The sequence below is a fragment of the Panthera onca genome, chromosome D3 (assembly GCF_046562875.1).
Source record: "Panthera onca isolate mPanOnc1 chromosome D3, mPanOnc1 haplotype 2, whole genome shotgun sequence".
NCBI classification, from domain to species: Eukaryota; Metazoa; Chordata; class Mammalia; order Carnivora; family Felidae; genus Panthera; species Panthera onca.
In genome coordinates this window covers 47827658-47851651 of record NC_138350.1, presented here as the reverse complement: position 1 = coordinate 47851651, position 23994 = coordinate 47827658, and the positions used below count along the sequence as shown (strand labels likewise).

General features: G+C 36.6%; 1 protein-coding gene across 3 annotated transcripts in view; it reads right to left on the bottom strand.

Moving 5' to 3' along the window:
* The window catches only part of TAF4B (TATA-box binding protein associated factor 4b), a 178949-nt gene that overhangs the window by 143886 nt on the left and 11069 nt on the right, over window positions 1-23994 (bottom strand). For 2 of the 3 annotated variants that reach the window (XM_060613490.3, XM_060613489.3), the window contains exons 2-7: window positions 20801-20946; window positions 18605-18712; window positions 14600-14764; window positions 14375-14497; window positions 11052-11141; window positions 6666-7280 (exon numbers count right to left, since the gene is read on the bottom strand). In XM_060613490.3, the coding sequence (XP_060469473.1) occupies window positions 6666-7280; window positions 11052-11141; window positions 14375-14497; window positions 14600-14764; window positions 18605-18712; window positions 20801-20946 (1247 nt within the window). Of the gene's footprint in view, window positions 1-6665; window positions 7281-11051; window positions 11142-14374; window positions 14498-14599; window positions 14765-18604; window positions 18713-20800; window positions 20947-22210; window positions 22325-23994 lie in introns of all 3 variants that reach the window. The other variant, XM_060613492.3, reaches the window with a different exon arrangement.

The window sequence follows — 23994 nt, the reverse complement described above, 5'->3', positions numbered from 1 at the left end:
TAGAACAAGCAAAAGTAATCTGTGGGAGAAAATTATCAAAAGAGTTGTTGCTTCTGGGGATGTTGGGGTGGGGACTGAGAAGGAACACAAGGGTACTTCAAGATGATGTTAACATACTATAACTTGGTAGGGGATCTGAGTTACACAGAAGTATACACTAACTGCCAGAACTTATCCAATGGTACATTTAAAATTTGTGTACATCACTGTATGTAGATTTTAGCTAAAAAGAAAAAGAACAGGAAATACTGAACTGTAGTTAATAATATGCATGTTTAACTATTTAGGAAGAAGTCTTTGAAACCATCAAATAAGATGATTGAAGGCTGGATAAATACATGATAAATCAAGTATAGTAATTATAAACAGAATCTGGGTGGTTGCTATACAGGTGTTCACTATGAACTTCAACACTGCTATGTTTCAAAATTTCCATAATAAAACATTTTCTTTGATAAAGCAAAAATAAGATGACCTAATACTGTAAACACTGTTTCTAAATAGTTTATTGTCCATCAATTCTAATGTATCCTTGCCAATTAAAAGAAAAAAAAAAAACTCAAGTAAATTTAAATGAACTAGCATTAATCAATCTATATACTATTATATAAACTCTGATTAAATATGGCATGTGGAGAATCTTCTATGCAACCCTAAATACACATGGTAAATAAAGGTACCTTACTTGAATTCAATTTCTTTCTTCACCAAAACTTTCCTCAGTCCCATTTAAGTGGGACTACAACCATCAACTGGAATTCTACCTCTCTTCTCACACTTAACAGAATGCAAAAAAAGAAAGAAAAAAATACAAACTGCTTAAATCTGGATCCTTAGGTCAGTCCAATATGAAACGGAGAGTGAACTACCTGAGCCAATAAAACAATTAATGATCCTTGTTTTGTTTTTTTTTCCTACTCAATTTTTACTTTCACTTCTCTAATAAATATAGTGGCCACCAGCATACTCAGAAACTAAAATTTATACCCTTGAAAACACTTCTCCATGTCCAGTGAAAACTGAAGTCAGAGACAGTCAGCAGAGTTACATCTCATATAGTATTTCATATAAAGATATATTTGTTTAAAATTCTTTAATGGGTCCCTTACTTCAAAATAATTAGGTACCAGAGGAAAATACAATGCAACAAGAATAAATCTTTTCTAATATTCTAGATCAATTTGTTTTAAGAAATCAGCTTTACTTCAATGGAATGAAATGGAAAATTACCACATTTAATAATGTACTAGTACTTGTTTTCATCTGATATCCACAAAACCGTAATATTTGGAGAATGACTGTTGGACATACTTGGCCACTTATTTATCAAATGCCTACAATTCTGTTAAGGAAGAAATGCAGATAAAAGAGTCATATGTATGTATGTATATATATATATATATATATATATATACATACATACATATATACACACACACACACACACACACAGACATATATACATATTTTCTACAGAGAGAGAGAGAAAGCGCATGCACATGCCCATGTGCAAGCAAGGGAAAGGGGGCAGAGGGAGAGAGGGAGGGAATGAGGGAGGGAGAGAGAACCTTAAGGAGGCTCCATGACACAGAGCTCAATTCCATAAGCCTGGGATCAGGACCTGAACCAAAATCCAGAGTCAGACACTCAACAGACTGAGCCACCCCAGGTGCTCGGGGAAATATATATTTGAAATAAGAAAAATATCCAAGATAATATAAAAGCTTCCTGCCCTATCTCCAAGTATAAACTGTTTTTAAAGATATTGAACTAACAACATATAATACAATATTACTACTAAGAGTGGTAACATTCAGTTTGCTCTCTAAAATTATCAGCATTTTTCTTTTCCCTAAAAATACAGACCAGGAATTTTGAATTAACTTTCTCATTCGTGAATTTTATTCATACATGTTGTGGACTTTAGAGACTTATTGTTTAATTTTTATATGGTAAAATTAGTTATTAAAATATATCAAATTTAATTTTTAAAATGACCAAACTGAAATTAAAATTTAGTTCTCTATTAAATTACCTTTTGTTAATTAAGTTTAAATTTAAATTATACTTTAAATTAAATTTAGCTTTTGCTCAATTATGAGTAAAACAGTTTTTTCACAAATATCCTAAGAAAACTGTTTAAGTGCTGAAACTTCTGAAAGCTTCTACTTATTACCTATCCATCATCAGTAGACTATACTACATATCAACCACTCTCTTTCACTAACTTTAAAGGTAAAAACGTTAAGCTTAACATTTAGAGTGTGTAACATCATATAACACCTGCTATGCTAGAATTAATAGATAATAACATTAACATTTATAAAAACTAGATTCTCAGATGAAATCAAAAGAACTACTGATTAGGTCCACATTTCAATAATTCAAGCATTTGAGGACTAAAATATACAAAGCAATGAACTACTGGCACAAAATGAAAAACTTTCATCTACGGAAGCTGTGAACAAGTCAATTCTTCTGATGAGAACTTTAAGCAGATCCCCAGAGGTTAACATACAATAATCAATGAGATAGAAAAGATAACATGTAGTAATAAATCTAAATTTAAAAAAAAATGGGGAAGGGCCTCTTTAATCTGGAATAAAAATGTATAATTTCATAAAGCAATAATTCTATAAAATTTAAACCCTGCAATGGGAGATTAAGAGGATTCTTATAGCTCAAAAGCATGGATATAGAAAACATCTAGAAAGCAGGAAACCTATACAATTTCCAGAAAAATTAGTAGAAATGCTAGAAACAGATAAAGTATAAAGAAGGAATTTTAAAATTCACGATCAATTATTAAAGGGAATAAACAAATTTAAAAACTAACATTGAACAGTAATACTTGCATTCAGCTCATTTTTAATTTTTTTAACGTTTATTTATATATTTTTAAAATTTCTTTTGATGTTTTATTAATTTTTGAGAGAGAGAGTGCAAACAGAGGAGGAGCAGACAGAGAGGGAGACACAAATTCCAAAGCAGGCTCCAGGCTCTGAGATATTAGTACAGAACCTGACATGGGACTCAAACTCACGAACGATGAGATCATGACCTGAGCCAGTGTCGGACGCTTAACCGACTGAGCCACCCAGACGCCCCTAATGTTTATTATTTTTGAGAGAAAGAGAAAGAGACAGAGCATGAGCATGAATATGAGAAGAGGAGGGGCAGAGAGAGAGAGACACAGAATCTGAAGAAGGCTCCAGGCTCTGCACAGTGAGCACAGAGCCTCAAGCAGGGCTCAAACTCACAAACTGTGAGATCATGACCCAAGGTGAAGTCTGATGCCTAACAAACTAAGCCACCCAGGTGCCCCATTCTTCAGCTCATTTTTAGAGACTACATCCTGAGTTGCCCAGACCACAGATTTGATCCAGTATGGCAATTCTCATATCTCAAATTATTATTTGCCATCTTTCTTAAAAGCTGCACTGAATACTTTCTTATGTTTCTAGCATCCTATTTTCCTTCTCACCTATCTGGGATTAAATTGGACAATGGTTTAAAATGGGCTCACCTAATACTAATAAACACTTTAGTAAATATTAATTTTCCACATTAATTTGAAAAAATATCCTAGTTCAGTCCTCTCTGTGGCATTACCATACAGAATGGCTTATCTTGTTTTGTGCCCCAGGTAAAAATGTGTTACAAAACAGATTACAATGCATCTTCAGTGTCTATTGCTCTAGTGTTTGTCATTTTTAAATATGAAGGTATGAATACTGACATCAAATGTGTTGAGTAAAATTAAAACAAAGGCCAAACGGGGTGCCTGGCTGGCTCAGTAGGTAGAGCATGCAACTCTCAATCTCAGGGTCCTGAGTTTAAGCCCCACCATTGGGCATGGAGCCTACTTAAAAAAAAAAAAAAAAAAAAAAAAAAAAAAATGTAAACAAACAAAGGCTAAACAAGAAAGCAGAATTCACAAGGAAAATTAAAATACTCCACATTATACAAATGAAAGTAGTAAGTCAAAAAACCCCTAACATTTACCATTGGATTCATTCATTCTTTTTCTCTTTCTTTCTTAGATTTTATTGTTAAGTAATCTCTGTATCCAACGTGGGGCTCCAACTCACAACCCTGAGATCCAGAGCTGCATACTCGAAGTACTGGGCTAGCCAGGCACCATCCACTGGATTTTCTGTTACATTTTTTCTTTACTGAAATTGTTCCTAATGTATAACAAGTCAAACCTACAAAACATAAATGCTATCAAGATATTATTACCACATAGCTTTTCTGTTTCAGGACACTCTAGAAACTTAGAAGTTCTTGTCATGAGTACCATACTCTAATGGGAAAGACACTAGGTTCTAGTCTGAGATCCAATACTTGTTGAGTGCCAGTGGATGGGTCACTTAATGTTTCCAGAGTCTTAGTTTTCTCACTGCCTTTTCTTTATCACAAAATTATTTTAAAACCCATAGTTAATACATGACATGCTTTTAAAATTCTACATAGCTATAAAGTATTATTTCACTTCAGGAACTAATAATAGTATAAATGTTCAATAAAGATTAGCACTGATTCAAGAATCACTTATGACCTGTAAAGAGGATTTCAATTCTGTTCAGTGCTCCCAAAAAACAGGCCTTTCCTTGAGGCAATTACTCTGTTTCAGTGGTTCCCAAAGCTGGCTGCTCAGACTGATATTTAAGAATCACTGCTTCTAAAAAGGTTTCAAGTCTGAGATTAAATTCAGACAACCCAAGAGAAACCCTGCAAGGCAGGCACATTTCTGTATTTGAAAATCAGACCCTGAGTGGGAAGGGATGAAAAAAAGATTAGCACCCAGGAAATGGCTATTACTTCCTACCTACTCAGGAGTTTGATTGTCCATATTGATCTTCCTTCTTTCATCTTACACCCATTGCTACCTTCTGCCTCAAAGACAATCATCCACAGATACTAACCTCTGCTCCTGATCACACAACAAGGCTAGTAAGTCTACTTGGATTTTATTATTCCCAGAAGCAGAATAAAAACTAAAACAAAGAGATTCAACACACAGCCTTTAACAAAAAGATTTATAAAAGAAAATAAGGGCAATTACCAAAACTATACTAGAACAGCTAGTGTAACAGGTGTTAGTTACAGTATAAGGTAAGCAAAAAGAAAAATAATTTTTATTTTACTTATTATTTTTTTAATGTTTATTTTAGAAAGAGAGAGACACAAAGAGCATGAATGGGGGAGGGGCAGAGAGAGAGGGAGACACACAATCTGAAACAGGATCCAGGCTCTGAGCTGTCAGCACAGAGCCCAATGTGGGGCTCAAACTCACAAGCCTTGAGATCACAACCTGAGCCGAAGTCAGACGCTCAACCGACTGAGCCATCCAGGCACCCCAAGAAATGTGATTCTTAACTCACCATGTACTATCTCCCACAGGTTATTAATAATACTCTCACCACCTGTCTTGAATCAACTAAAATGTTCTAAACACTGAAAATAAGGGGAAGCCCCATGAAAATGAGCCAGGAAGCCAAAAGGGGAACCTCTCACACCCTACAACTAGTCATCAGCTGCAGACCCCAACACAAAGAGAGGTACCTTGCATTCTGAACAGGAAGAAACCTATCCTTTACTACGACTGCAGGAGGAAGAAAGATTTTCATCTTGCCCAGCAACAGCCCAGCTGATGAGAGAGAGACTGTCACAACTCCGCCAAGGAGAAGCTACTACACATCGAACTGTGTTTACTCCAAAGGACTTTTGATTATAACAGCCTTTTCCAACTTCCTCCTTTCCTCTATACAAGGCCATTCTCTTCTGCTCTCTAGATGTGCCTGTGATTTTGCCATAGCTTGCTTGTCCTGAATCTAATGCTCTGCTATTCCCAAATAGCAGTTTATTACCAATAAACTGGTAAAATAACTGACAGTTTTATTTCTAAGTGTTAACAGCGCTAACTGATAAATAGCTAAGGTTTCTTTCATCCAAGAACCTCCCAACCTACCAAGTTTAGGAAAAAACACAGCTTCATACTCATCTATTCCCCTCACCGTTTCCCTCCCCTCTTAGCATATTTTTCTTGAGAACTGTTACCATAACATTACCTCTGTAATAACCTTGTCAAAAAGATTTAGTCTGAATCTTAACTTGAGGAAACAATTAGACATAACAAAGGACATTCTGCAAAACAACTAGCCTGGGCACTTAAACTATTACAAGATAATGAGCAACCATGAAAGGCTGGGGAGCTGTTCTGGATTAAAGGAGCCTAAAGAGAAAAGACAGGTGAATATAACAGGCAGTTCTCTATCAGAAAAAAAGTAGCTGTAAAGGACACTGTTGGCACAACTAGGAAAATAACTGTACCAATACTAACTTTCCACATATGATAATAAGTGTGAGGCCCTTATGTTAGAGAAAAAATCCTTTTCAGTAGGAGATACACAGTACTTAGCTTAGAGGTGCAACATCACGACTTCTGCAATAAGCTCTCAAATGGTTCAGGAAAAAGTTATGTGCGTGTGCTTATGTGTGTGAACAGAGAGAGGAAGAAACTAAACGAATATGGCAAAATGTTACCAAGTATTCAAACTCAGTCAAGGATACGCAGGGGCCTGTTTTACTAGCCTTGCCAGCTTTCTGAATGTTTGAAATTTTCAAAAGAAGAAACTGAGGAAGAAATGAACGTTACTCACTAGTTGTTTGACTTTAACTGCCTGTGGAATACCAGCCGGCTGAGAAAGAACGGGGCCTGGTGGTGCAAGTTTTATCTGGACTGGAGCAATGACAGGCTTGTCAGATGTGGTCCCAGCAGAGGTCATGACAGGTTTCACAGACGGAAGACAGACAGCTGCTGCCGAAGGTTCTCCGAAAGTCACCGCAGGGAGAGCCAGCGTGACTGCTGCCCCAGAGACAGCTGGCTTCTCAGGTGGGAGGGAGACTGCTGTGACTGTGTTCTGTATAGATGTCACCAGTGGTTTTGGAGTCTGAAGCAAAACCGTTCCAGCTGCTGTTCCTCCTGGTGCAGCAGGTGGACCCAGAGAATGAAGTGTCACAACTCCTGGTTTTGCTCCCCCTGGGCCAGCAAGTGGATTCAGAGCTGGCACTGACACAGTGCTGGCTGTTGTTGTTCCAGAAACAATGATGGGTTTTTCAGGCTGGATGGAGCAAACTGTTGTTGTCACCACGGGAGAAGTGGCTGCTGTTGTGGTACAGGTAGCAATGACAACCTCACTACAGGTCTGCTGAACACACTGCTGAATAAAGCTCTGGGAGTTGGGCATGAGTTGTCGTAAGGCAATCACACTTTTCTAGAAACGGGAGAAAAAAGAACCTGATTAAATAAATCAACTGCTAGTAAAACTAAAGGATTTAGTACTTCATAGCTTTGTATTTTTCATAGCTTTACAACATAAAACAAATCAAAAGTATATCAGGTGTTTCAGTTGAGGAAATCTGGTATCACTTCATATTCATATCCTGTCAAAATCCAGGATACAGTCAATTTAAAGCCCCAAAGTGCTTTATTTTTCAACAGGAAATTATCTCCCAATATTAAACTTATTTTGTATACCTCAATATCAATTTAGTAAAATAAAAACACTGTGTATACTTGTTTATATTTACCTATACCCCATAATAGATCACTAATAATCTTAGTATCTATAAGTTTGTTTTATAACAATAGAATCTATCAAAAAAAAGGTTTTAGTAAACAACTTTCAAGCTTTGGATAGACAGTCTTAAATCAAAATAAAAGTAATACAAGAAGAAACAAAAATAAAACTAATACAAACAAGGTCAATTTCCTTAATTGAGCTAGAATATTTTCATTTATTTATTTAACTATTTGTCTGTTTATTCATTTGTGTTATTTATTTGAGATAGAATGCGAGTGCATCCATGCGGTGGGGGAAAAGCAGAGGGAGAGGGAGGGAGAGAGTCTTTTGGGGGGATGTGGGGGGGAGAGACGATCTTAAGCAGGCTCCACACTCAGCATGGAGCCCAACTCAGGGCTCAATCTCATGATCTGAGCCAAAATCAAAAGTGGGACACTTAACTGACTGAGCCCCTTAGGTTTCCCAAGCTAGAATATTTTGACAGGATTTTACATTGGTGTCCCTCACACCCTTCTAAAAGAGTAAAGGGTGTTCAAACTAAAAAGTAGAACATTCTTTTTGTCCCTGGGGATTTTGTTTTTAAGAAAGAAAAAAAAAATGGAAAAGGAGGCAAGATAGTAGGTTATCTTTTGGTGAATTCAAGGGCTGTTTGGAAGGTTTCCTTGTTTTGACATTTAAATTCAGTCAGACTGCCTTTATTTAAGAAGCAAATGAGAACCATTGTTCTTCCTTTTCTTATAGTTACTTCCTTTACTTTTTTTTTTTGATTAAAAAGGATTGAAAAGCTCTCTGAAGGTTTTCAAATATGTATGTAAATGGTAACAAAAGAAAGTAAGAAACAATCTCTCATAATCTTTTTCCAAACTTTAAAAACAAGCTGCTTTGGAAACACATGAACAGATGAAGTGATCTGATTAAATTTAAGCTAGAATTCTAACATGAGGGGATCCTGAGAAAAACACAATTGAAAAAAAATGTTAAAATAATGAGACTCAGGGGCATCTGGGTGGCCCAGTCGGTTGAACGTCCGACTTCAGCTCAGGTCACAATCTCACAGTTCGTGACTTGGAGCCCAGCGTCGGGCTCTGTGCTGACAGCTCAGAGCCTGGAGCCTGCTTCAGATTCTGTCTCCTTCTCTCTGCCCCTCCCCCACTCATGCTCTGTCTCTGAAAAATGAATAAACATTAAAAAAATTGTTTTAATAAATTAATTGAGACTCAAAGAGATAATAAAAAATATATGTCTAAATTATCTCTTGATCAGCTGGCCAGAGTTAAGTTTAAATGTGGCATCTCTATGCCACATTCAATGTCCAAAAGCTTTCAAAAATGAGAAAAAAATTCTCACCAAAAAAAAAAAAAAAAAAAAAAAAATCACAAAACTTAATAGATGCTTAAAAAACACATAAAGGGATGCCTGGGTGGTTCAGTTGGTTAAGCTTCTGGCCCTTGATTTCAGCTCAGGTCCCAATCTCACCGTTTGTGAGACTGAGTCCCATGCTGGGCTCTGTGCTGACAGCATGGAGCCTTCTTATGGTTCTCTGTCTCCCTCTCTCTCTCTGCCCTTCCCTCTGCTCATGCACACACATGCACATGCTCACACTCTCTCTCTCTCTCAAAAATAAATAAACTTGGGGCGCCTGGGTGGCTCAGTCAGTTGGGCGTCCAACTTCGGCTCAGGTCATGATTTCGCGGTCCGTGAGCGGTCCGTGAGTTCGAGCCCTGCCTCGGGCTGTGTGCTGACAGCTCAGAGCCTGGAGCCTGTTTCAGATTCTGTGTCTCCCTCTCTCTCTGACCCTCCCCCGTTTGTGCTCTGTCTCTCTCTGAATAAAAAATAAAAAATAAGTGTTAAAAAAAATTTTTTTTTAATAAATAAATAAACTTAAAAAAATACATACAAAGCACAAATACTTCCTAGTGTAACATTTGGCAACTTAATGTTAGTATTATCAAACAAATAGTCAGGTAGAATAAATTCTGGACCTGTGAGCTTGATAAAAAAATTAGTCAATTTAAAGTTTTTTTCATCTCCAAAATGGAAACTACTATAAAATCTAGCACCTAGTATTCTCAAAAGACTGATATGAAAATTAAGCGCAAACAATGCAAATTTTAAAAGCATCTAGCATGGGCGCCTGGGTGGCTCAGTCGGTTAAGCCTCTGACTTCGGCTCAGGTCATGATCTCACGGTCCGTGAGTTCGAGCCCCGCGTCGGGCTCTGTGCTGACAACTCAGAGCCTGGAGCCTACTTCGGATTCTGTGTCTCCCTCTCTCTCTGACCCTCCCCTGTTCATGCTCTGTCTCTCTGTCTCAAAAATAAATATTAAAAATCAAAAAATAAAAATAAAATAAAAAATAAAAATAAAAAGTATCTAGCAAAGCATAGGATACATAATAGAAGCCTACTGATTATCTTCTTTCTCCCCCATGGTGTCTCCAGGGAGTATGAAATACAGATAAATTCAAGAGTTGTCAGTGTCATATAGACACCTATAGCTCACAGAACTTTAGGCATTGAAAGGGACCCAAGGAAGAACTGCCTCTAACTTCTCAATCAAGAAGGTCATCCAAAAAGCAGGGCAATAGTTATTTGATATTATTAGGTATTTTGCTGAACCTGCAATTTGCCTTTCCCCAGACCAAGTCTCCTTTAGCTAAAACATTCTGTTGCTATAGCCACAATTCATATCACATGATTGGCATCCTCCTAATCAATGTGCTCACCCTTCTAGTGACAGTTTCCACTATTTTAATATCCTTCTGAAGAGGTGCCCCATTTTCCTTCCAACTCTTCTTCTATGAGGCAACCAAAAGGAGCCTTCCACTGTGGCACCTCTTTCATCTCCCTACACAGTTAAGTCAAATTGTCTTCCATTATTTCAAAATTTATGGGATGACTCTGTGGTTCACTATAATCCCAGGTCTTTAATAACTGTATAAATTTCAATTCGATTCCTCTTCAGCTTCTGAATATCCCAAAAAAAATAATTTTTATAGTCTCTTGTTATCAAAGTTACTGTTCTACATTAAAATTCTATTTAATTCAACAAATTGTCAAAGGAGTATGCCTAGTAACAGTTTTTAAAAATAACAGCTCTCCCACTAAATTTGGCACGATGAGATTTTTTTTATTTCTAAGACAATATGAGTTATTAGGACAAAGCAGAAGGCCCTATTTTAATGGAAAAGTCAAGATATTTGAGGATATAAGCTTTAACAATATAATCATTAAGTTTTGTTCATGAATGAGGTGTTACTTCTGTTTTCTCAAAGTGTTCCAATCCAAAGAATATGGACTATGAATGTTAACAGATGACAACAGTTGAGAGCCCTCTCCTACGTTGTTAGTATTTTCACATTAAACTGCTGTCATATTGAAATATTCAGGTTTTCAATTATTTTTTAAAAATTATTTTAAATAATCTAATCCAAATAATTTCTTCAAAGTAACAGACAACTTTACCTTAAGAAAAGGAACTAGGTGAGGCTGAGGTGAAGACTTGAGTTCAACATACAGTTGTCTAGTAAATTCTTCTGCTTCAATTTTTGCATCCTGAGGAACAGAAGAAAGAAGAATACTTTTATGTTTACAAATATTTTAAAAGGGAAAAGGTATGTAATTCATGATTGATGTAAGGAGGTAAAAGACCTACCTGTATTCTGAAAACTAGAAGATGTTAATGAAAGAAATTGAAGAGGACACAAAAAAATGGAAACATATACCATGCTCATGGGATTGGAAGAATTAATATTGTTAACATGTTTATACTACCCAAAGCAATCTACAGATTGGATAAAATTCCTATCAAAATACCAACAGCATTTTTCATAGAACTAGAACAAATAATCCTAAAATCTGTGTGGAACCACAAAAGACCCTGAACAGCCAATCTTAAGAAAGAAAAAAGCTGGAGGTTATCACAATCCCAGATTTCAAACTATACTACAAAGCTATAGTAATCCAAACAGTATGGTATTGACACAAAAACAGATGCACAGATCAATGGAATAGAGTAGACAGCCAAGAAATAAGCCTATGTGTATATGGTCAATTAATCTATGACAATGAGGTGAAAATATACAATGGGGAAAAGACAGTCTCTTTAATAGTGTTGCGAAAACTGGACAGCTACATACAAAAGAATGAAACTGGACCATTTTGTTAAACCATATACAAAAATAAATTCAAAATGGATTAAAGACCTAAATGTGAGACCTAGAACCATAAAACTCCAGAAGAAAACACAGGCAGTAAACTCTTGGACATCAGCCTTAGCAATATTTTTCTGTATATGTCTTCTCAGGCAAAGGAAATAAAAGCAAAAATAAACTACTGAGACTATATCAAACTAAAAAGCTTTTGCAGAGCAAAGGAAACCATTAACAAAACAAAAAGGCAACTTCCTGAATAGGGAGAAGATAATGTGCAAATGACATACCTGATAAGGGGTTAATATCCAAAATATATAAAGAATTCATACAACTCAATACCAAAAAAAAAAAAAAAAAAAAAACAACCATCTGATTAAAAACAGACAAGAGGACCCAAATAGACATTTTTCCAAAGAAGACTTAGGATGGCAAACAGACATATGAATAGATAGTCAATATCACTAATCATCAGGGAAATGAAAATCAAAAACACAATGAGATATTACCTCACACCAATCAAAATGGCTAATATCAAAAAAACAAGAAGTAATAAGTGTTGGCAAGGATGTGGAGAAAAGGAAACCCTTATGCACTATTGGAAGGAATATAAATTGGTACAGTTGTTATGGAAAACAGTATGAAGATTTCTCAAAAATTTAAAAATTAAAATAACACATGATGCACTTCTGGGTATTTACCCAAAGAAAACAAAAACACTACTCTGAAAAATATATGCACCACTGTGTTTACTGCAGCACTGTTTACAATATCCAAGATATAAAAGCAACCTAAATGTCCATCATTAGACAGATGATTGGATAAAAAAGATGCGGTATATACATACAATGGAATATTACTCAGCCATAAAACAGAATGAGATCTTGCCACTCACAACATGGATGGACCTAGAGGGTATTATGCTAACTGAAGTAAGTCAGACAGGAGAAAGACAAATACTGTAAGATTTCACTTATATGTGAAATCTAAAAAATAATACAAAGAGAAACAAACTCAAATACAGAGAAGAAACTGGGGAGGAGAAAATAGGCAAAATAGCTCAAGGGACTTAGGAAGGGCAAACTTCCAGTTATAAAATAAGCAAGTCAGAGGGATGGAAAGTACAGCACAGGAAATATAACGAATAATATTGCAATAACTTTCTGGTGACAGATGGTAACCACACTTACTGTGGTAAACATTCTGTAATGTATGTAATTGTCAAATCACTATGCTGTATACTTGAAAATAATATGTCAACTACATTTAAATCAAAAATTAAAAATTTAAGTTAATTTTAATTTTTAAAAATGCTTGAAAGTTAAGTTAAAAATTTGTTTGTAGGACTTACAATTTTAAATATTTAAAATAGTTTTCCCAAGCAGAAAACTAACCGTTTCAAATGTGCTCTATTTCTAACAAATTATAGGTAGCATAAAAAAGAGTAGTAAAGAAGGTATTTTAATATTTATAAAGTATACTTGTTTTCCTGTAATATTTGAAACATAAACATCTTCTGCTAGGAAAAAGTGACCATTTTTATACAAAAAATACACAAAATTCTCATTGTATGGTCAGAGAAACCTGTAGATTTTAGTAGTTCAAAAAATTCAAAATTGTATTTCTGTTATATCATCAGCATATTTCTTAAGCATAAAATATGTAATATTTGCTCATTTCCACTTTCATCTGCTTTAATGTATGTAAGCATTTTATCTGAAAGATATAAAAATGAATGACATATAATTTGACAGCTAAAAAATACAGCATCTTGGAACTTGTTAAGTCAAAGATCATCACATTTTGTTTTAAATGTTTACTTATTTATTTTGAGAGAGAGAGACAGAGAGTGCACACAAGTTGGGGAGGGGCAAGAGAGAGAGAGAAGGAGACAAAGAATCCCAAGCAGGCTCCCCACTGTTAGCACAGAGCCCAACATAGAGCTTGATCTCACGAACTGTGAGATCATGACCTGAACTGAAATCAAGAGTTGGACACCCAACTGACCGAGCCACCCAGGCTCCCTAAAGGTCATCACATTTATTACTCTTCTCATTTTAAGAGAAGGAAAGGCAGACTTAAGAAGATTAACTTACTTCCATGGGTTACAAAGTTTGTTGTTTGAACTTACAGACTGGCTTTCTGACATTTGCAATTCTAGTAACAATTTTTTACTTGGCCAAATAGTCAACCTTCTCTCCAAGGTCCTTTTTTAGGTTAAGGCATACAGAAAATAATAAACAATAGATTTACTTGTCTTAGATTTATTATCATTATAAAGCTCTTAAAAAGCAAAAGCAGAAGCACCTGGAGGGTTCAGTTCATTAAACATCTGGCTCTTGACTTTGGCTCAGGTCATGATCTCACAGTTCACGGGTTCGAGTCCCACCTTGAGCTCTGTGGTCTACTTGAGATTCTTTCCCTCCCTCTCTCGATCTCTCTCTCTCTCTCTGTCCCTAACCCCTGCGTAAAGCTTTCTCCCAAAATAAACTTAAAAACAAAACAAAACAAAAAAAAACAAACCATAGCTTGTCAAAAAAATCCATCTAACATAAACCTCACTTAAAGATACATCCCATTTAAAACATGTTCTAAGAATTCTCACGGAATTTTCACGTTTTCATAATACTAACTTACCAAAAGTTGTTCCACCAGTTTCTTCACATTCTGCCCCATTTCTGGGGACTGTGATCCACTACATGCTAATTTTATTAACATGGCAAGGAAGTTCTTACACTTCTTCACATTTTCTAGCATCGCCTAAGTAAAGAAATATACATAAAACACAAATGTTAGCTAAAAACAGAATTCAAGAAAATCTGTAAAGAGCTGTACTCACATAAGGTGGAAGTGAGAGCTTACCGGAGAAAGATTTGCCTGAGCAGCTGCTGAGTTCTCTGCTTTGAGACTGGGATCATTTGAGAGGGCAGGTGATGCTCCCAAATTTGAAGGCTTCAGGGTAGTTACAGAATTCAAGGGCTTTCCAGGAGTAACTGTGACAACACTGGCTGTTGGCACAGCCACAGACTGAAATTAAGAGTAGTGTATATTTAGATACATTTACTATAATATATATATCACAGCTGGTGCCTCATTTCACACTTATGAGACTACAAATGGATCTTGACATCTTTGCTTTCATGTTATGTTCTACTAGTGTAAGCCAATGGCACACTGCTGTAAGAGCTCTGGACTTTAACAGATCTGGGTTTCATTCTCATCTACCTACCTACTTTTCATTGACATCTACTGAGTGTTGTCCTCAAGCAAGTAATCCCTTGACTCCTGTCTATAAAAAAATAGACACCTACCTACTCTCCTAGGGTTGTTTGTGAAAAATAGTACCAAGCATATGGTCCTCAAAAAACATTATTAATACTTCTCTAAAAAGAATTTGAAATAGTCTTTATATGAAAATATAGGATTTCCTATTCTATAATTTTCTGCTTAAGTATAGAGAGATCTATTGATCATCTTGTATTCAGATAAGCTTTTATTAGACTATTAAACATAATAAATATTACAAACTGTGATATCTTACTTTCACAGTGAAAAGAATTTTGGTTATTCTACCCTCTATTGAAATGAGGTGTGATTCTAGCGCCACCTGCAGGATAAAAAGTTTAATACAAGAAATCACAAGTCAGGCAGTTAAAAACTTAGACAACTATATTGAGATAAAGCAACAATCTTATTTTAAAACAAACACTGAAAGTAACAGAACAGGAGTCAAGTTTAGGGGGATCAGAAGACAAGAGTATTTATAATTCATGCAGAAAACTGAACAATGCACCATCACTTTAGTTGAAATACTTGTATACTAAGGCATACAACACAAAAAGTTCAGGTTGCAATGTCCTTCAAGAAAATTCCTTTGGTAACAGTCCCAATAAGTGAATTAAAATGTACACCAAAATTGCCCACTTTAGAAAGACTGGAGCATATATTAGACAAGCATATATTAGAAAAGACAAGGGTAAAAATGGGAAAGAAATTAAAAACCCTGATTAATGATGAAGACTAGAATGAATGATGAAATGTTAAAAAAAAGTTAAATTAAAAATTGCAGCTAAATCTTCAACTTTTATATACCCCTTTGTAAAAAAGAGTGCAGATAAAAATCTCATTTGCTGAAAATTAGACAGAGTGTTTATTATTCTTACTGATATTGTAATTCTCAAGGGTTAAAATTTCAAATTGCCCCATCCAAAGCAATAAAGAATAATGCTTAAGAACATAGAGGCTGGAAGAATGAAATCCTGCCATTCTCAATGATGTGGATGCAGCTAGAGAGGATGGATGCTAAGTGAAATAAGTCAGTCAGAGAAAGACAGATACTATTAGATTTCACTCATATGTGGATTTAAGAAACAAAATAGGTGAGCTTATGGGAAGGGAAAAAAAAAAAGAGAGAGGGAAGCAAACCACAAGAGACTCAATGGTAGAGAACAAACCGAGGGTTGTTGGAGAGGAGGTGGGTGGGGGGATGAGCTAAATGGGTAATGGTATTAAGGAGGGCACTTGTTGTATTGAGCACTGGGTGTTATATGTAAGTGATGAATCACTAAATTCTACTAAAACAGATATTACACTGTGTTAACTAACTAGAATTTAAATAAAAATTTGGGGGAAAAAATTGCAGCTACGTTAGTAAAATTTTATTAAATATAAGCAGATCTCAAAGGCAACAATAAAAATGAGTCTCCCTCCTATTCCTAGCCTTAGTCTTGCTCTTCAAGGACAACTACCGTGCAGTTTCTCTGAATCTTTTTGGAGACTGTCTAAAAACTTTTCCAGGTCAATATACAATAATGAAATACTCTTCCTTCAGCTGAGTCTATATTCAGTTGAGTCTAGATTTATACTCTGCCCTTAATTCCTTATACTACTTTATTTAAGAACATATAATCTAAAACTTTAGCTGGTAATTATGATTACTTTCCAGGACAATGGGAAGTGTTCATTGGGGAACCTCAGGGTTCCTCTCCCTCATGAAGTAAAATAAGGCTCAATGAAATGTGAGCTCAGAAAAAGCATACTATTTTTTGTGAACAGATGAAGGATTTATGGCATTTCCACTTTCCTTGTCAATGTTTAATGGTCTCTAGTACAAAATCTGTCTTTCATAACTCTTTCTAATATAGTTACTAGCTGTACCTTACCAGATATCTGCACCTTCCATGCCAATTCTAACTCTTAAAAGGCATAGAGAGGTACACAATCCCAGTCTTACTCTACCTACACAATCCCACTGCAGTAATGGATGGACCATCTCAAACTCAATCATAACTTCTGATATTCTCGACCAGCCCATGGTATTTCCATGCTTTGCAAGACTGCACTGGCACTGATTATGATTGTCGGGGGGGGGGGGGGGGGGGGGCATGACCTAAAAGCTGGCATCCTAGTAAAGTATTAGAACAGCCTGCAGAAGGCACAGGTGAAGTGCAAACTCAGAGGCAATACTCAATGATGATCGAATTCCATCCTCCAAGACTAAGTGTACTAACTGTATCAAGAAATCCTTTATGGTACTATGTCTCCAATAGGACAAATACATGAAAATCAAGGAATCAAGGAGTAAAGGGATGAATGGAACCACTTATCACTCCCAAAGACATGCTGGGGGACCATGTGCTTCCCATTTTTGCCCACAGGGGGCACACTTTCACCAGAGGACACAACAAGAGTTCCCATAAACTAGACACCATGACTGCCTCCTGGGCACCTCAGGTTTCTTACGTCCAGGGAACATCAGTAAAGAGCTTATCATGACAGGGGTAAGTGACCTGACATCTGGAATAGGTAGGGTTGCTATCTTACAATGCAGACTGAGAGGAGTATGTGTGGTGAATCCAAGGGATCTGCTTAAGTGCCTGTTGGTATTTCCTTGCCCAATTGTAATGATAAATGGACAAGTACAGCAACTCTTGTCTCAAAAGAGCATAGTGATTAAGACCTCAGATCCCTCAGGGATGAAAATCTGGTCCCACTACCAGTTAAGCTACCAAGACCAGTAGAGTTATTAGTTGAGAATGAAGGGAATCTAGAATGGATAGGATAGTAAAGGAGGGAGATGATGAGTATCAGCCACAGCAGTGAGGACTGTAGTTCATCCTATAACCTCCTCTTCTTTGTTTCCCCAAGGAAGAAACCCAATGGAATTCCAAAAGATCTGGTCTCTAACAACGTATAAGGAAGTAGATACCAGTGATACAAGGAGTAAACTTTGCAATACCATCACAAGGACATCTGTGTTGTCCCAGCTGTTGCGAATGCTATTACATAGGCTACAGTTGTCAGTTCTTTCAGGGTTTGCCTCAACTACAGAGAATTATCTTGCCCAATAGCACAACTCTCCCTGTGGAACTGACATCCAATGACTGATCACAGAGTGGGAATTAAGGACCAGCTGACCAAAGCTGGCACATAGTAGGACAACTCTGACAAGCCATATTTACTCCAATGTTCCCCACCTGATTGGTGGAGTCTTTACTGGGCCTACATCTAGTTCAAAGTCTTATTCTCCTTCCCTTCCACAAGTATCAATAACTAATAAGTATCCCCTACACCAAAGGGGATGTCCTAGCACCTGCTTCTAAACACTATCACACATGGCTATTGGGTGTGTTTGTATTAATTTAATACATTCAAGTAAAATTAATATTCCAAGAGCACACACCATGTTTATCCTGTGTTTCCACACCTCCAACCGTTCCCACCCACTTTGGTGTCACCAAATATCACTGAATTGCTCAAGGTTACACGGTTGTTGTGACAACCTACATATCTATCAGGAAACAAGTAAATAAAGAAAGATGAGAGAATAAGCAGTGCACACATGGACACAAGTCAGTCACAACTTACCTGTACCGAGGAAGGCTTTGGAACCGTGGTTACCACAGTAGTTCCTATTTGTGCCAACTTTTTAACAGGTGCCACTGCCACTTTCTTAACTAACTGTGAACCAGAATTCTAAGGGGGTGAGAGGGGGAGGGGAGAGAGATAACAGAATCATCAGCATTAGTAATTTTAAATCAATCAGTACTATGGTGAACATTAAACATTAAACCACTTCGGAGTGCCTGGATGGCTCAGTCAGTTAAATGTCCAACTTTGGCTCAGGTCGTGATCTCACAGTTCAGGAGTTTGAGCCCCACGTCGGGCTCTGTGCTGACAGCTCAGAGCCTGCTTTGGATCTTCTGCCCTGTCTCTCTGGCTCTTCCCCACTTGTGCGCACGCATGCTCCCTCCCTCTCTCTCTCTCTCTCAAATAAATAAATATTAAAAAAAAATTAAAACACTTCACCACAGCAAACTCCGTTGTTATAACTGGCTTTATATAGCCTTATAGGTTTTAAGCATATTCTCCACTGCGAACCTACCTGGTCAACTGGCAAACTGACACTACTTCATACTCCTTAAGGAGGCAACTGATTTAGCAATATCACAGTTTTTTAGCATTAAAATCTTAAACTTTACTCTTTGGCTCATACAGAAAACATATAGTTGTTTTTTTTTGGTTTTTTTTTTTTTAAGAGAGAACACAAGTTGGGAAGGGGCAGAAAGAAAGAAAGAATCTTTTTTTTTTTTTTAATTTTTAATGTTTGTTTATTTTTGAGAGAGACAGACAGAGAGCAAGGGAGGGGCAAAGAGAGAGAAACAGAACCTAAAGCAGGCTCCAGGCTCTGAGCTGTCAGCACAGAGCCTGATGCGGGACTCAAACTCACAAACCATGACATCATGACCTGAGCCGAAGTCGGACACTTAACAGACTTAGCCACTCAGGTGCCCCAAAAGAAAGAATCTTAAGCAGCCTCCACGCCCAGTGGGGAGCCTAGCACTGGGATCTGAGCTCAATTTCATGAACCTGAGATCAATTTCCTGACCTGCGCTGGAACTGAGAGTTGGATGCTTAACCAACAGAGCAGAGCTACTCAGGCACCCCAAAAACATATGGATTCTTATTTAACATTATTAAAATAGTCTGCTAATCTATCTTCTCAACTCACAGCAGTTAGATAAAGCAAACTAGAAAAGAAAGGAGCAGGGGCACCTAGGTGGCTCAGTAGGTTAAGCATCTGACTTCTGCTCAGGTTATGATCTCACAGTTTGTGAATTCAAGGCCCACATGGGGCTCTGTGCTGACAGATTGGAGCCTGGAGCCTGATTCATATTCTGTTTCTCCCTCTCTCTCTGCCCTTTCCCCACTTGTGCTCTGTCTCTTTCTCAAAAAAAAAGAACAAAAAGGAAAGGAAAGGAAAGGAAAGGGAAAAGAAAAGAAAAGAAAAGAAAAGAAAAGAAAAGAGGGAAGGAGCAGCTATCATTGAAAGATACAGTAACATAGAAAATGAGAACATAGAATCAAATATTAGAGGAGAGCACAAAATGGGGGGTGAGGGTGGCAGACAGACTGCCAGAGGATATTACCACAGAACACTATGCGATCTTTCATTAGGATGAACCTGACTCATCAAGAAAATGCTATACTACATTCAGCATTTTTTATTTTACCAGAGAAAGATGTTATAATATGACACACACACACACACACACACACACACACATATATATATATATATTTTTTTTTTTTTTTTTACCTCTGCCACACAAGATAAGCTTCAGTTAGTTACCTAAAAAGATTACCATGTATGTGAAACAAACCATTTTCTAACAACGCTAAATTAATGAACTATTTCGGACTTCTTAAGAAGTCATTCCTATAAGATACAGATACAAATGAATAGTATAAAACTGTAGTGTTAATGTCTTACCACAAATTAAAATTGAAGCATATTTTCTTTCCATTTAGACATGCAAAAAGCCCTTTTAACATTCCCCTGAGAAATAAAAATCTTTGAGTATGAAGACTGAATCTTTATTATTTTAGCAATTACCAAGTGACAAAACCAAACATCTTGATTAACACAAAGAAAGTGGCTCAATTCAAAAAGTTGAGCAGAATCATCTATTATTTTTATTCACAAATACACATATATTTACATGAAGATACCAGCTAGAAAACCAAGAATTAAAAAAAAAACCAAACCCTAAGGTATATTACCGGAACTGTACAGATTTTGACCGTATGAGTATTCGTTGGTATAGCTGGCCTTGAAGTTATGTTAGTAGTGGTCTCTGCTCTTGTCACAGCTTGCTGAGGAGATACCAACATCAACTGGCCACTGTTACTTTTGATTAAAACTGTTCCTAGAATTAAAAGAAAAAAACCATGACCTCTAAGCTAATAAATAAAACATAAGCATCATATATTTTGTGTTCTGACCATTTCTTTCATATTGTAAAATGTCTGAACAAATGATTAGTACACACTAAATTCTATGTACACTAATTACCATAAATAATATGGAAAAATGTTTTCACTCAAAGCTACTTAAAATATTAGAAGTCCAAGCCTATGGCCCATACTCTTGAAGAAGTCAAAACACTTTTTCTTCATGACTTCAAACTGTAAAACTACAGTAAGTAAGATGATATGGTAATGGCACCAGACTACACAAAGTGACCAATGGAATAAATTAGAGAATTCCAAAATAGGCTCAGGCAGATATGTCATATCAAATTTTCCTAAGAGGCACTGCAGATTAGTGAGGAAAAGAGCAGACCACTCAATAAGCAAGGTTGGGTCAATTAGTTATTTACATGGAAAAGATTAAAAGTGTCATACCACACACAAAACCCCTATGGCATTAAGAATACAAAGGCAAAAAGTAAAACCTTTGAAACTCTTAGATAATATACAAAATGATCTTTCTGAACTTGGGATAGGGAGACTTTCTTAAATAAATTTGACACATTCTACTATACCAAAAAAAACTTTTGTTTACCAAAAGACACTACCAAGCAAAAAAACAAACTACCAAATGGAAAAAAAAAAAATTTTAGTTCACTTATGTTTGAAGAATGAATATCAAAAATGAACAAAACACAGATGCCAATGACAGGGAAAGGTAAATTAAGACCACAGTGAGATATCACTTTATATCTACCTAGATGGGCAAAAATTAAGAAGTCCAAAGACAACATTAAGTGTTAGATGTGCAGCAACAAGAACTCTAACATCCTGATGATGGTAATGTAACATGGTAGAATTGCTTTGTTCAACTTTACATGATTGTGCCAAACTGATTCCCATTTGTACTCTCTAACCCAGTAGTATTTCTAATCTAAAGAAATTCTTGTCCATGTCAGTAGGAGGCACAAACGAGAATATTCACAGTTGATGTTCCATTTCTGGAATGGGAGCATCAAGAGCTCAACAAACCTGCCCCCTAGCAAAGCAAGCATAACTGGTGAAAATTATTTTTAAAAACATCATTTAGAGTCTTTGGAAATTGCCTGAAGGCATACAGAAAATGACTACACCATTATTAAAGAGGATTTACTAAAACTCCGTAAGAACAGCAAGAATCTGTGGCATCTGAACCATGACCTGCTCCCTTTTCCTTCTCACATCAGGCAGTGTGGTCAACACAGGGCCTCTTCCTCTCCCAAGCTCCCAGTTGAGGCTATGGTATCTTCCTGGAAGGAGCAGGCCACCAGCATTTCTGATCTCCCCCACAATGAGCTGCATACAACAGAGGACAAATTTGAGATAAGTGTATCCAAAAGTTTCCAGGCTTCTTCTTTTACTCATCTCTACTCATAAAAGGAAGGCTCTACACCTCAGGGATGGAACACTAAAAATATCTGGACCCCAGTGTCCTTCACCCTAGTTATTTTGTAGGAGTTATTCCATGCTGGGAGAGGTAAGCAGGTAAGATCAAAGGCTACCACCCATGCCTAGTACCCCACTCCTAAAGCAGGGATATTGCCCACAGAGAAGTATGCCACAGTCCTGGTCCCCGCTCCAAATATCTCCCCAGAGAAGCTGACTTTATTTCAACACAGCATGGGCAAACTCAAAGGTAAGAGCACTCTCAAATACAATAAACAATTAAAAGAAGGATGGTAGCTTCATGACCCATACAAGATAGGCAACAGGCCTAGCTCTAGTTTACCAGAGAGAACCAGATAAAGAGATAACTAAGAAGGGTCTTCCTGGTGTCAGAACAAACGTGAAACAATAAACCTAAAAAATTAACCAGTAAAGGAGCCTAAATTTAATTGGATCAGACTGTGGAGCAAGCTAGGCTCTAGGGCATTGTTGAAAAAAATAGGGCAATTGGCTGGCAACCAATAGAGCTTAATAGCTATGTGTGGTTATCAACAGAGAGGCACAGCTAAACAGGATTCAGAGAAAGTCAGAGAGAGCCCTGCTAAAACCAAGGCTGTGCCCTCTGAGGTGCAACTCAGTGGCTTCCCATTGTAGGGAAAATAGATTTCACTAACAATCTAGCCAAACAACAATAATACACTCAAGGGAATAGGGGACAGTACCCAGAGTTGCTACAATATATTACTTTTGAATAGCAAATTACAGTACATGCAAAGAAAAAGAAAAGTGTGACACACAGGAAAAAAAGGCAAAGCAACAGAAACCACTCACAAGAGAGACTAGATGTTAGTTTCTAACAACAGGAACTTCAAAGTAAACATTATATATTTGTTCAAAAGACAAAAGGAAACCATCTTAAAAAAGCAAAGGAAGGTATGATGAGATCACCAAATAGAGACTATCCTTAGAGAGATAGGTACCATAAAAAATAACTTCTGTAGTTAAAAAGCACAATAACAAAAAATTCACTAGAGGGGTTTGACAGTGAAACTGAGTAAGTAGAAGAAAGATCAGTGAACTTGAAGATAGATCAACAGATTATTAAATCCAAAGAAAGGAGAGGAAAAAAGAATAAAGAAAAATGAACAGAGCCTCAGAGAAATGTGGAACACTGATAGGCACCACAACACGGGCATAATGTGAGTACCAGAGAGGGAGAACAAGAGAAACATAAAGAGAGAGAGGTAAAGAAACAGAAAAACATTCAAAGAAATAGTGGCTGACTGAGCCACCCAGGAGCCCAGACATTTTTGCCTTTTGATTGAATTATTTAGACCATTCACATTGCATGATATATAGTTGGGTTTAGGTGTGCCATTTATTTTTGTTTCTGTATATTTCCTCTCCTTTTTGTTTCTCTCTTTTTTTCCCCTGATTTCATCTGCATTAAGTGAGTATTTTCTAGTGTAACACTTAAATTTCTTTATAATTTTTCAATACATATATTTAGAGGTTCTATAGGCTACAATAGAGTTTGCAATATATATCGTATTAGAATTTATTTCACGTCTGTATTAACT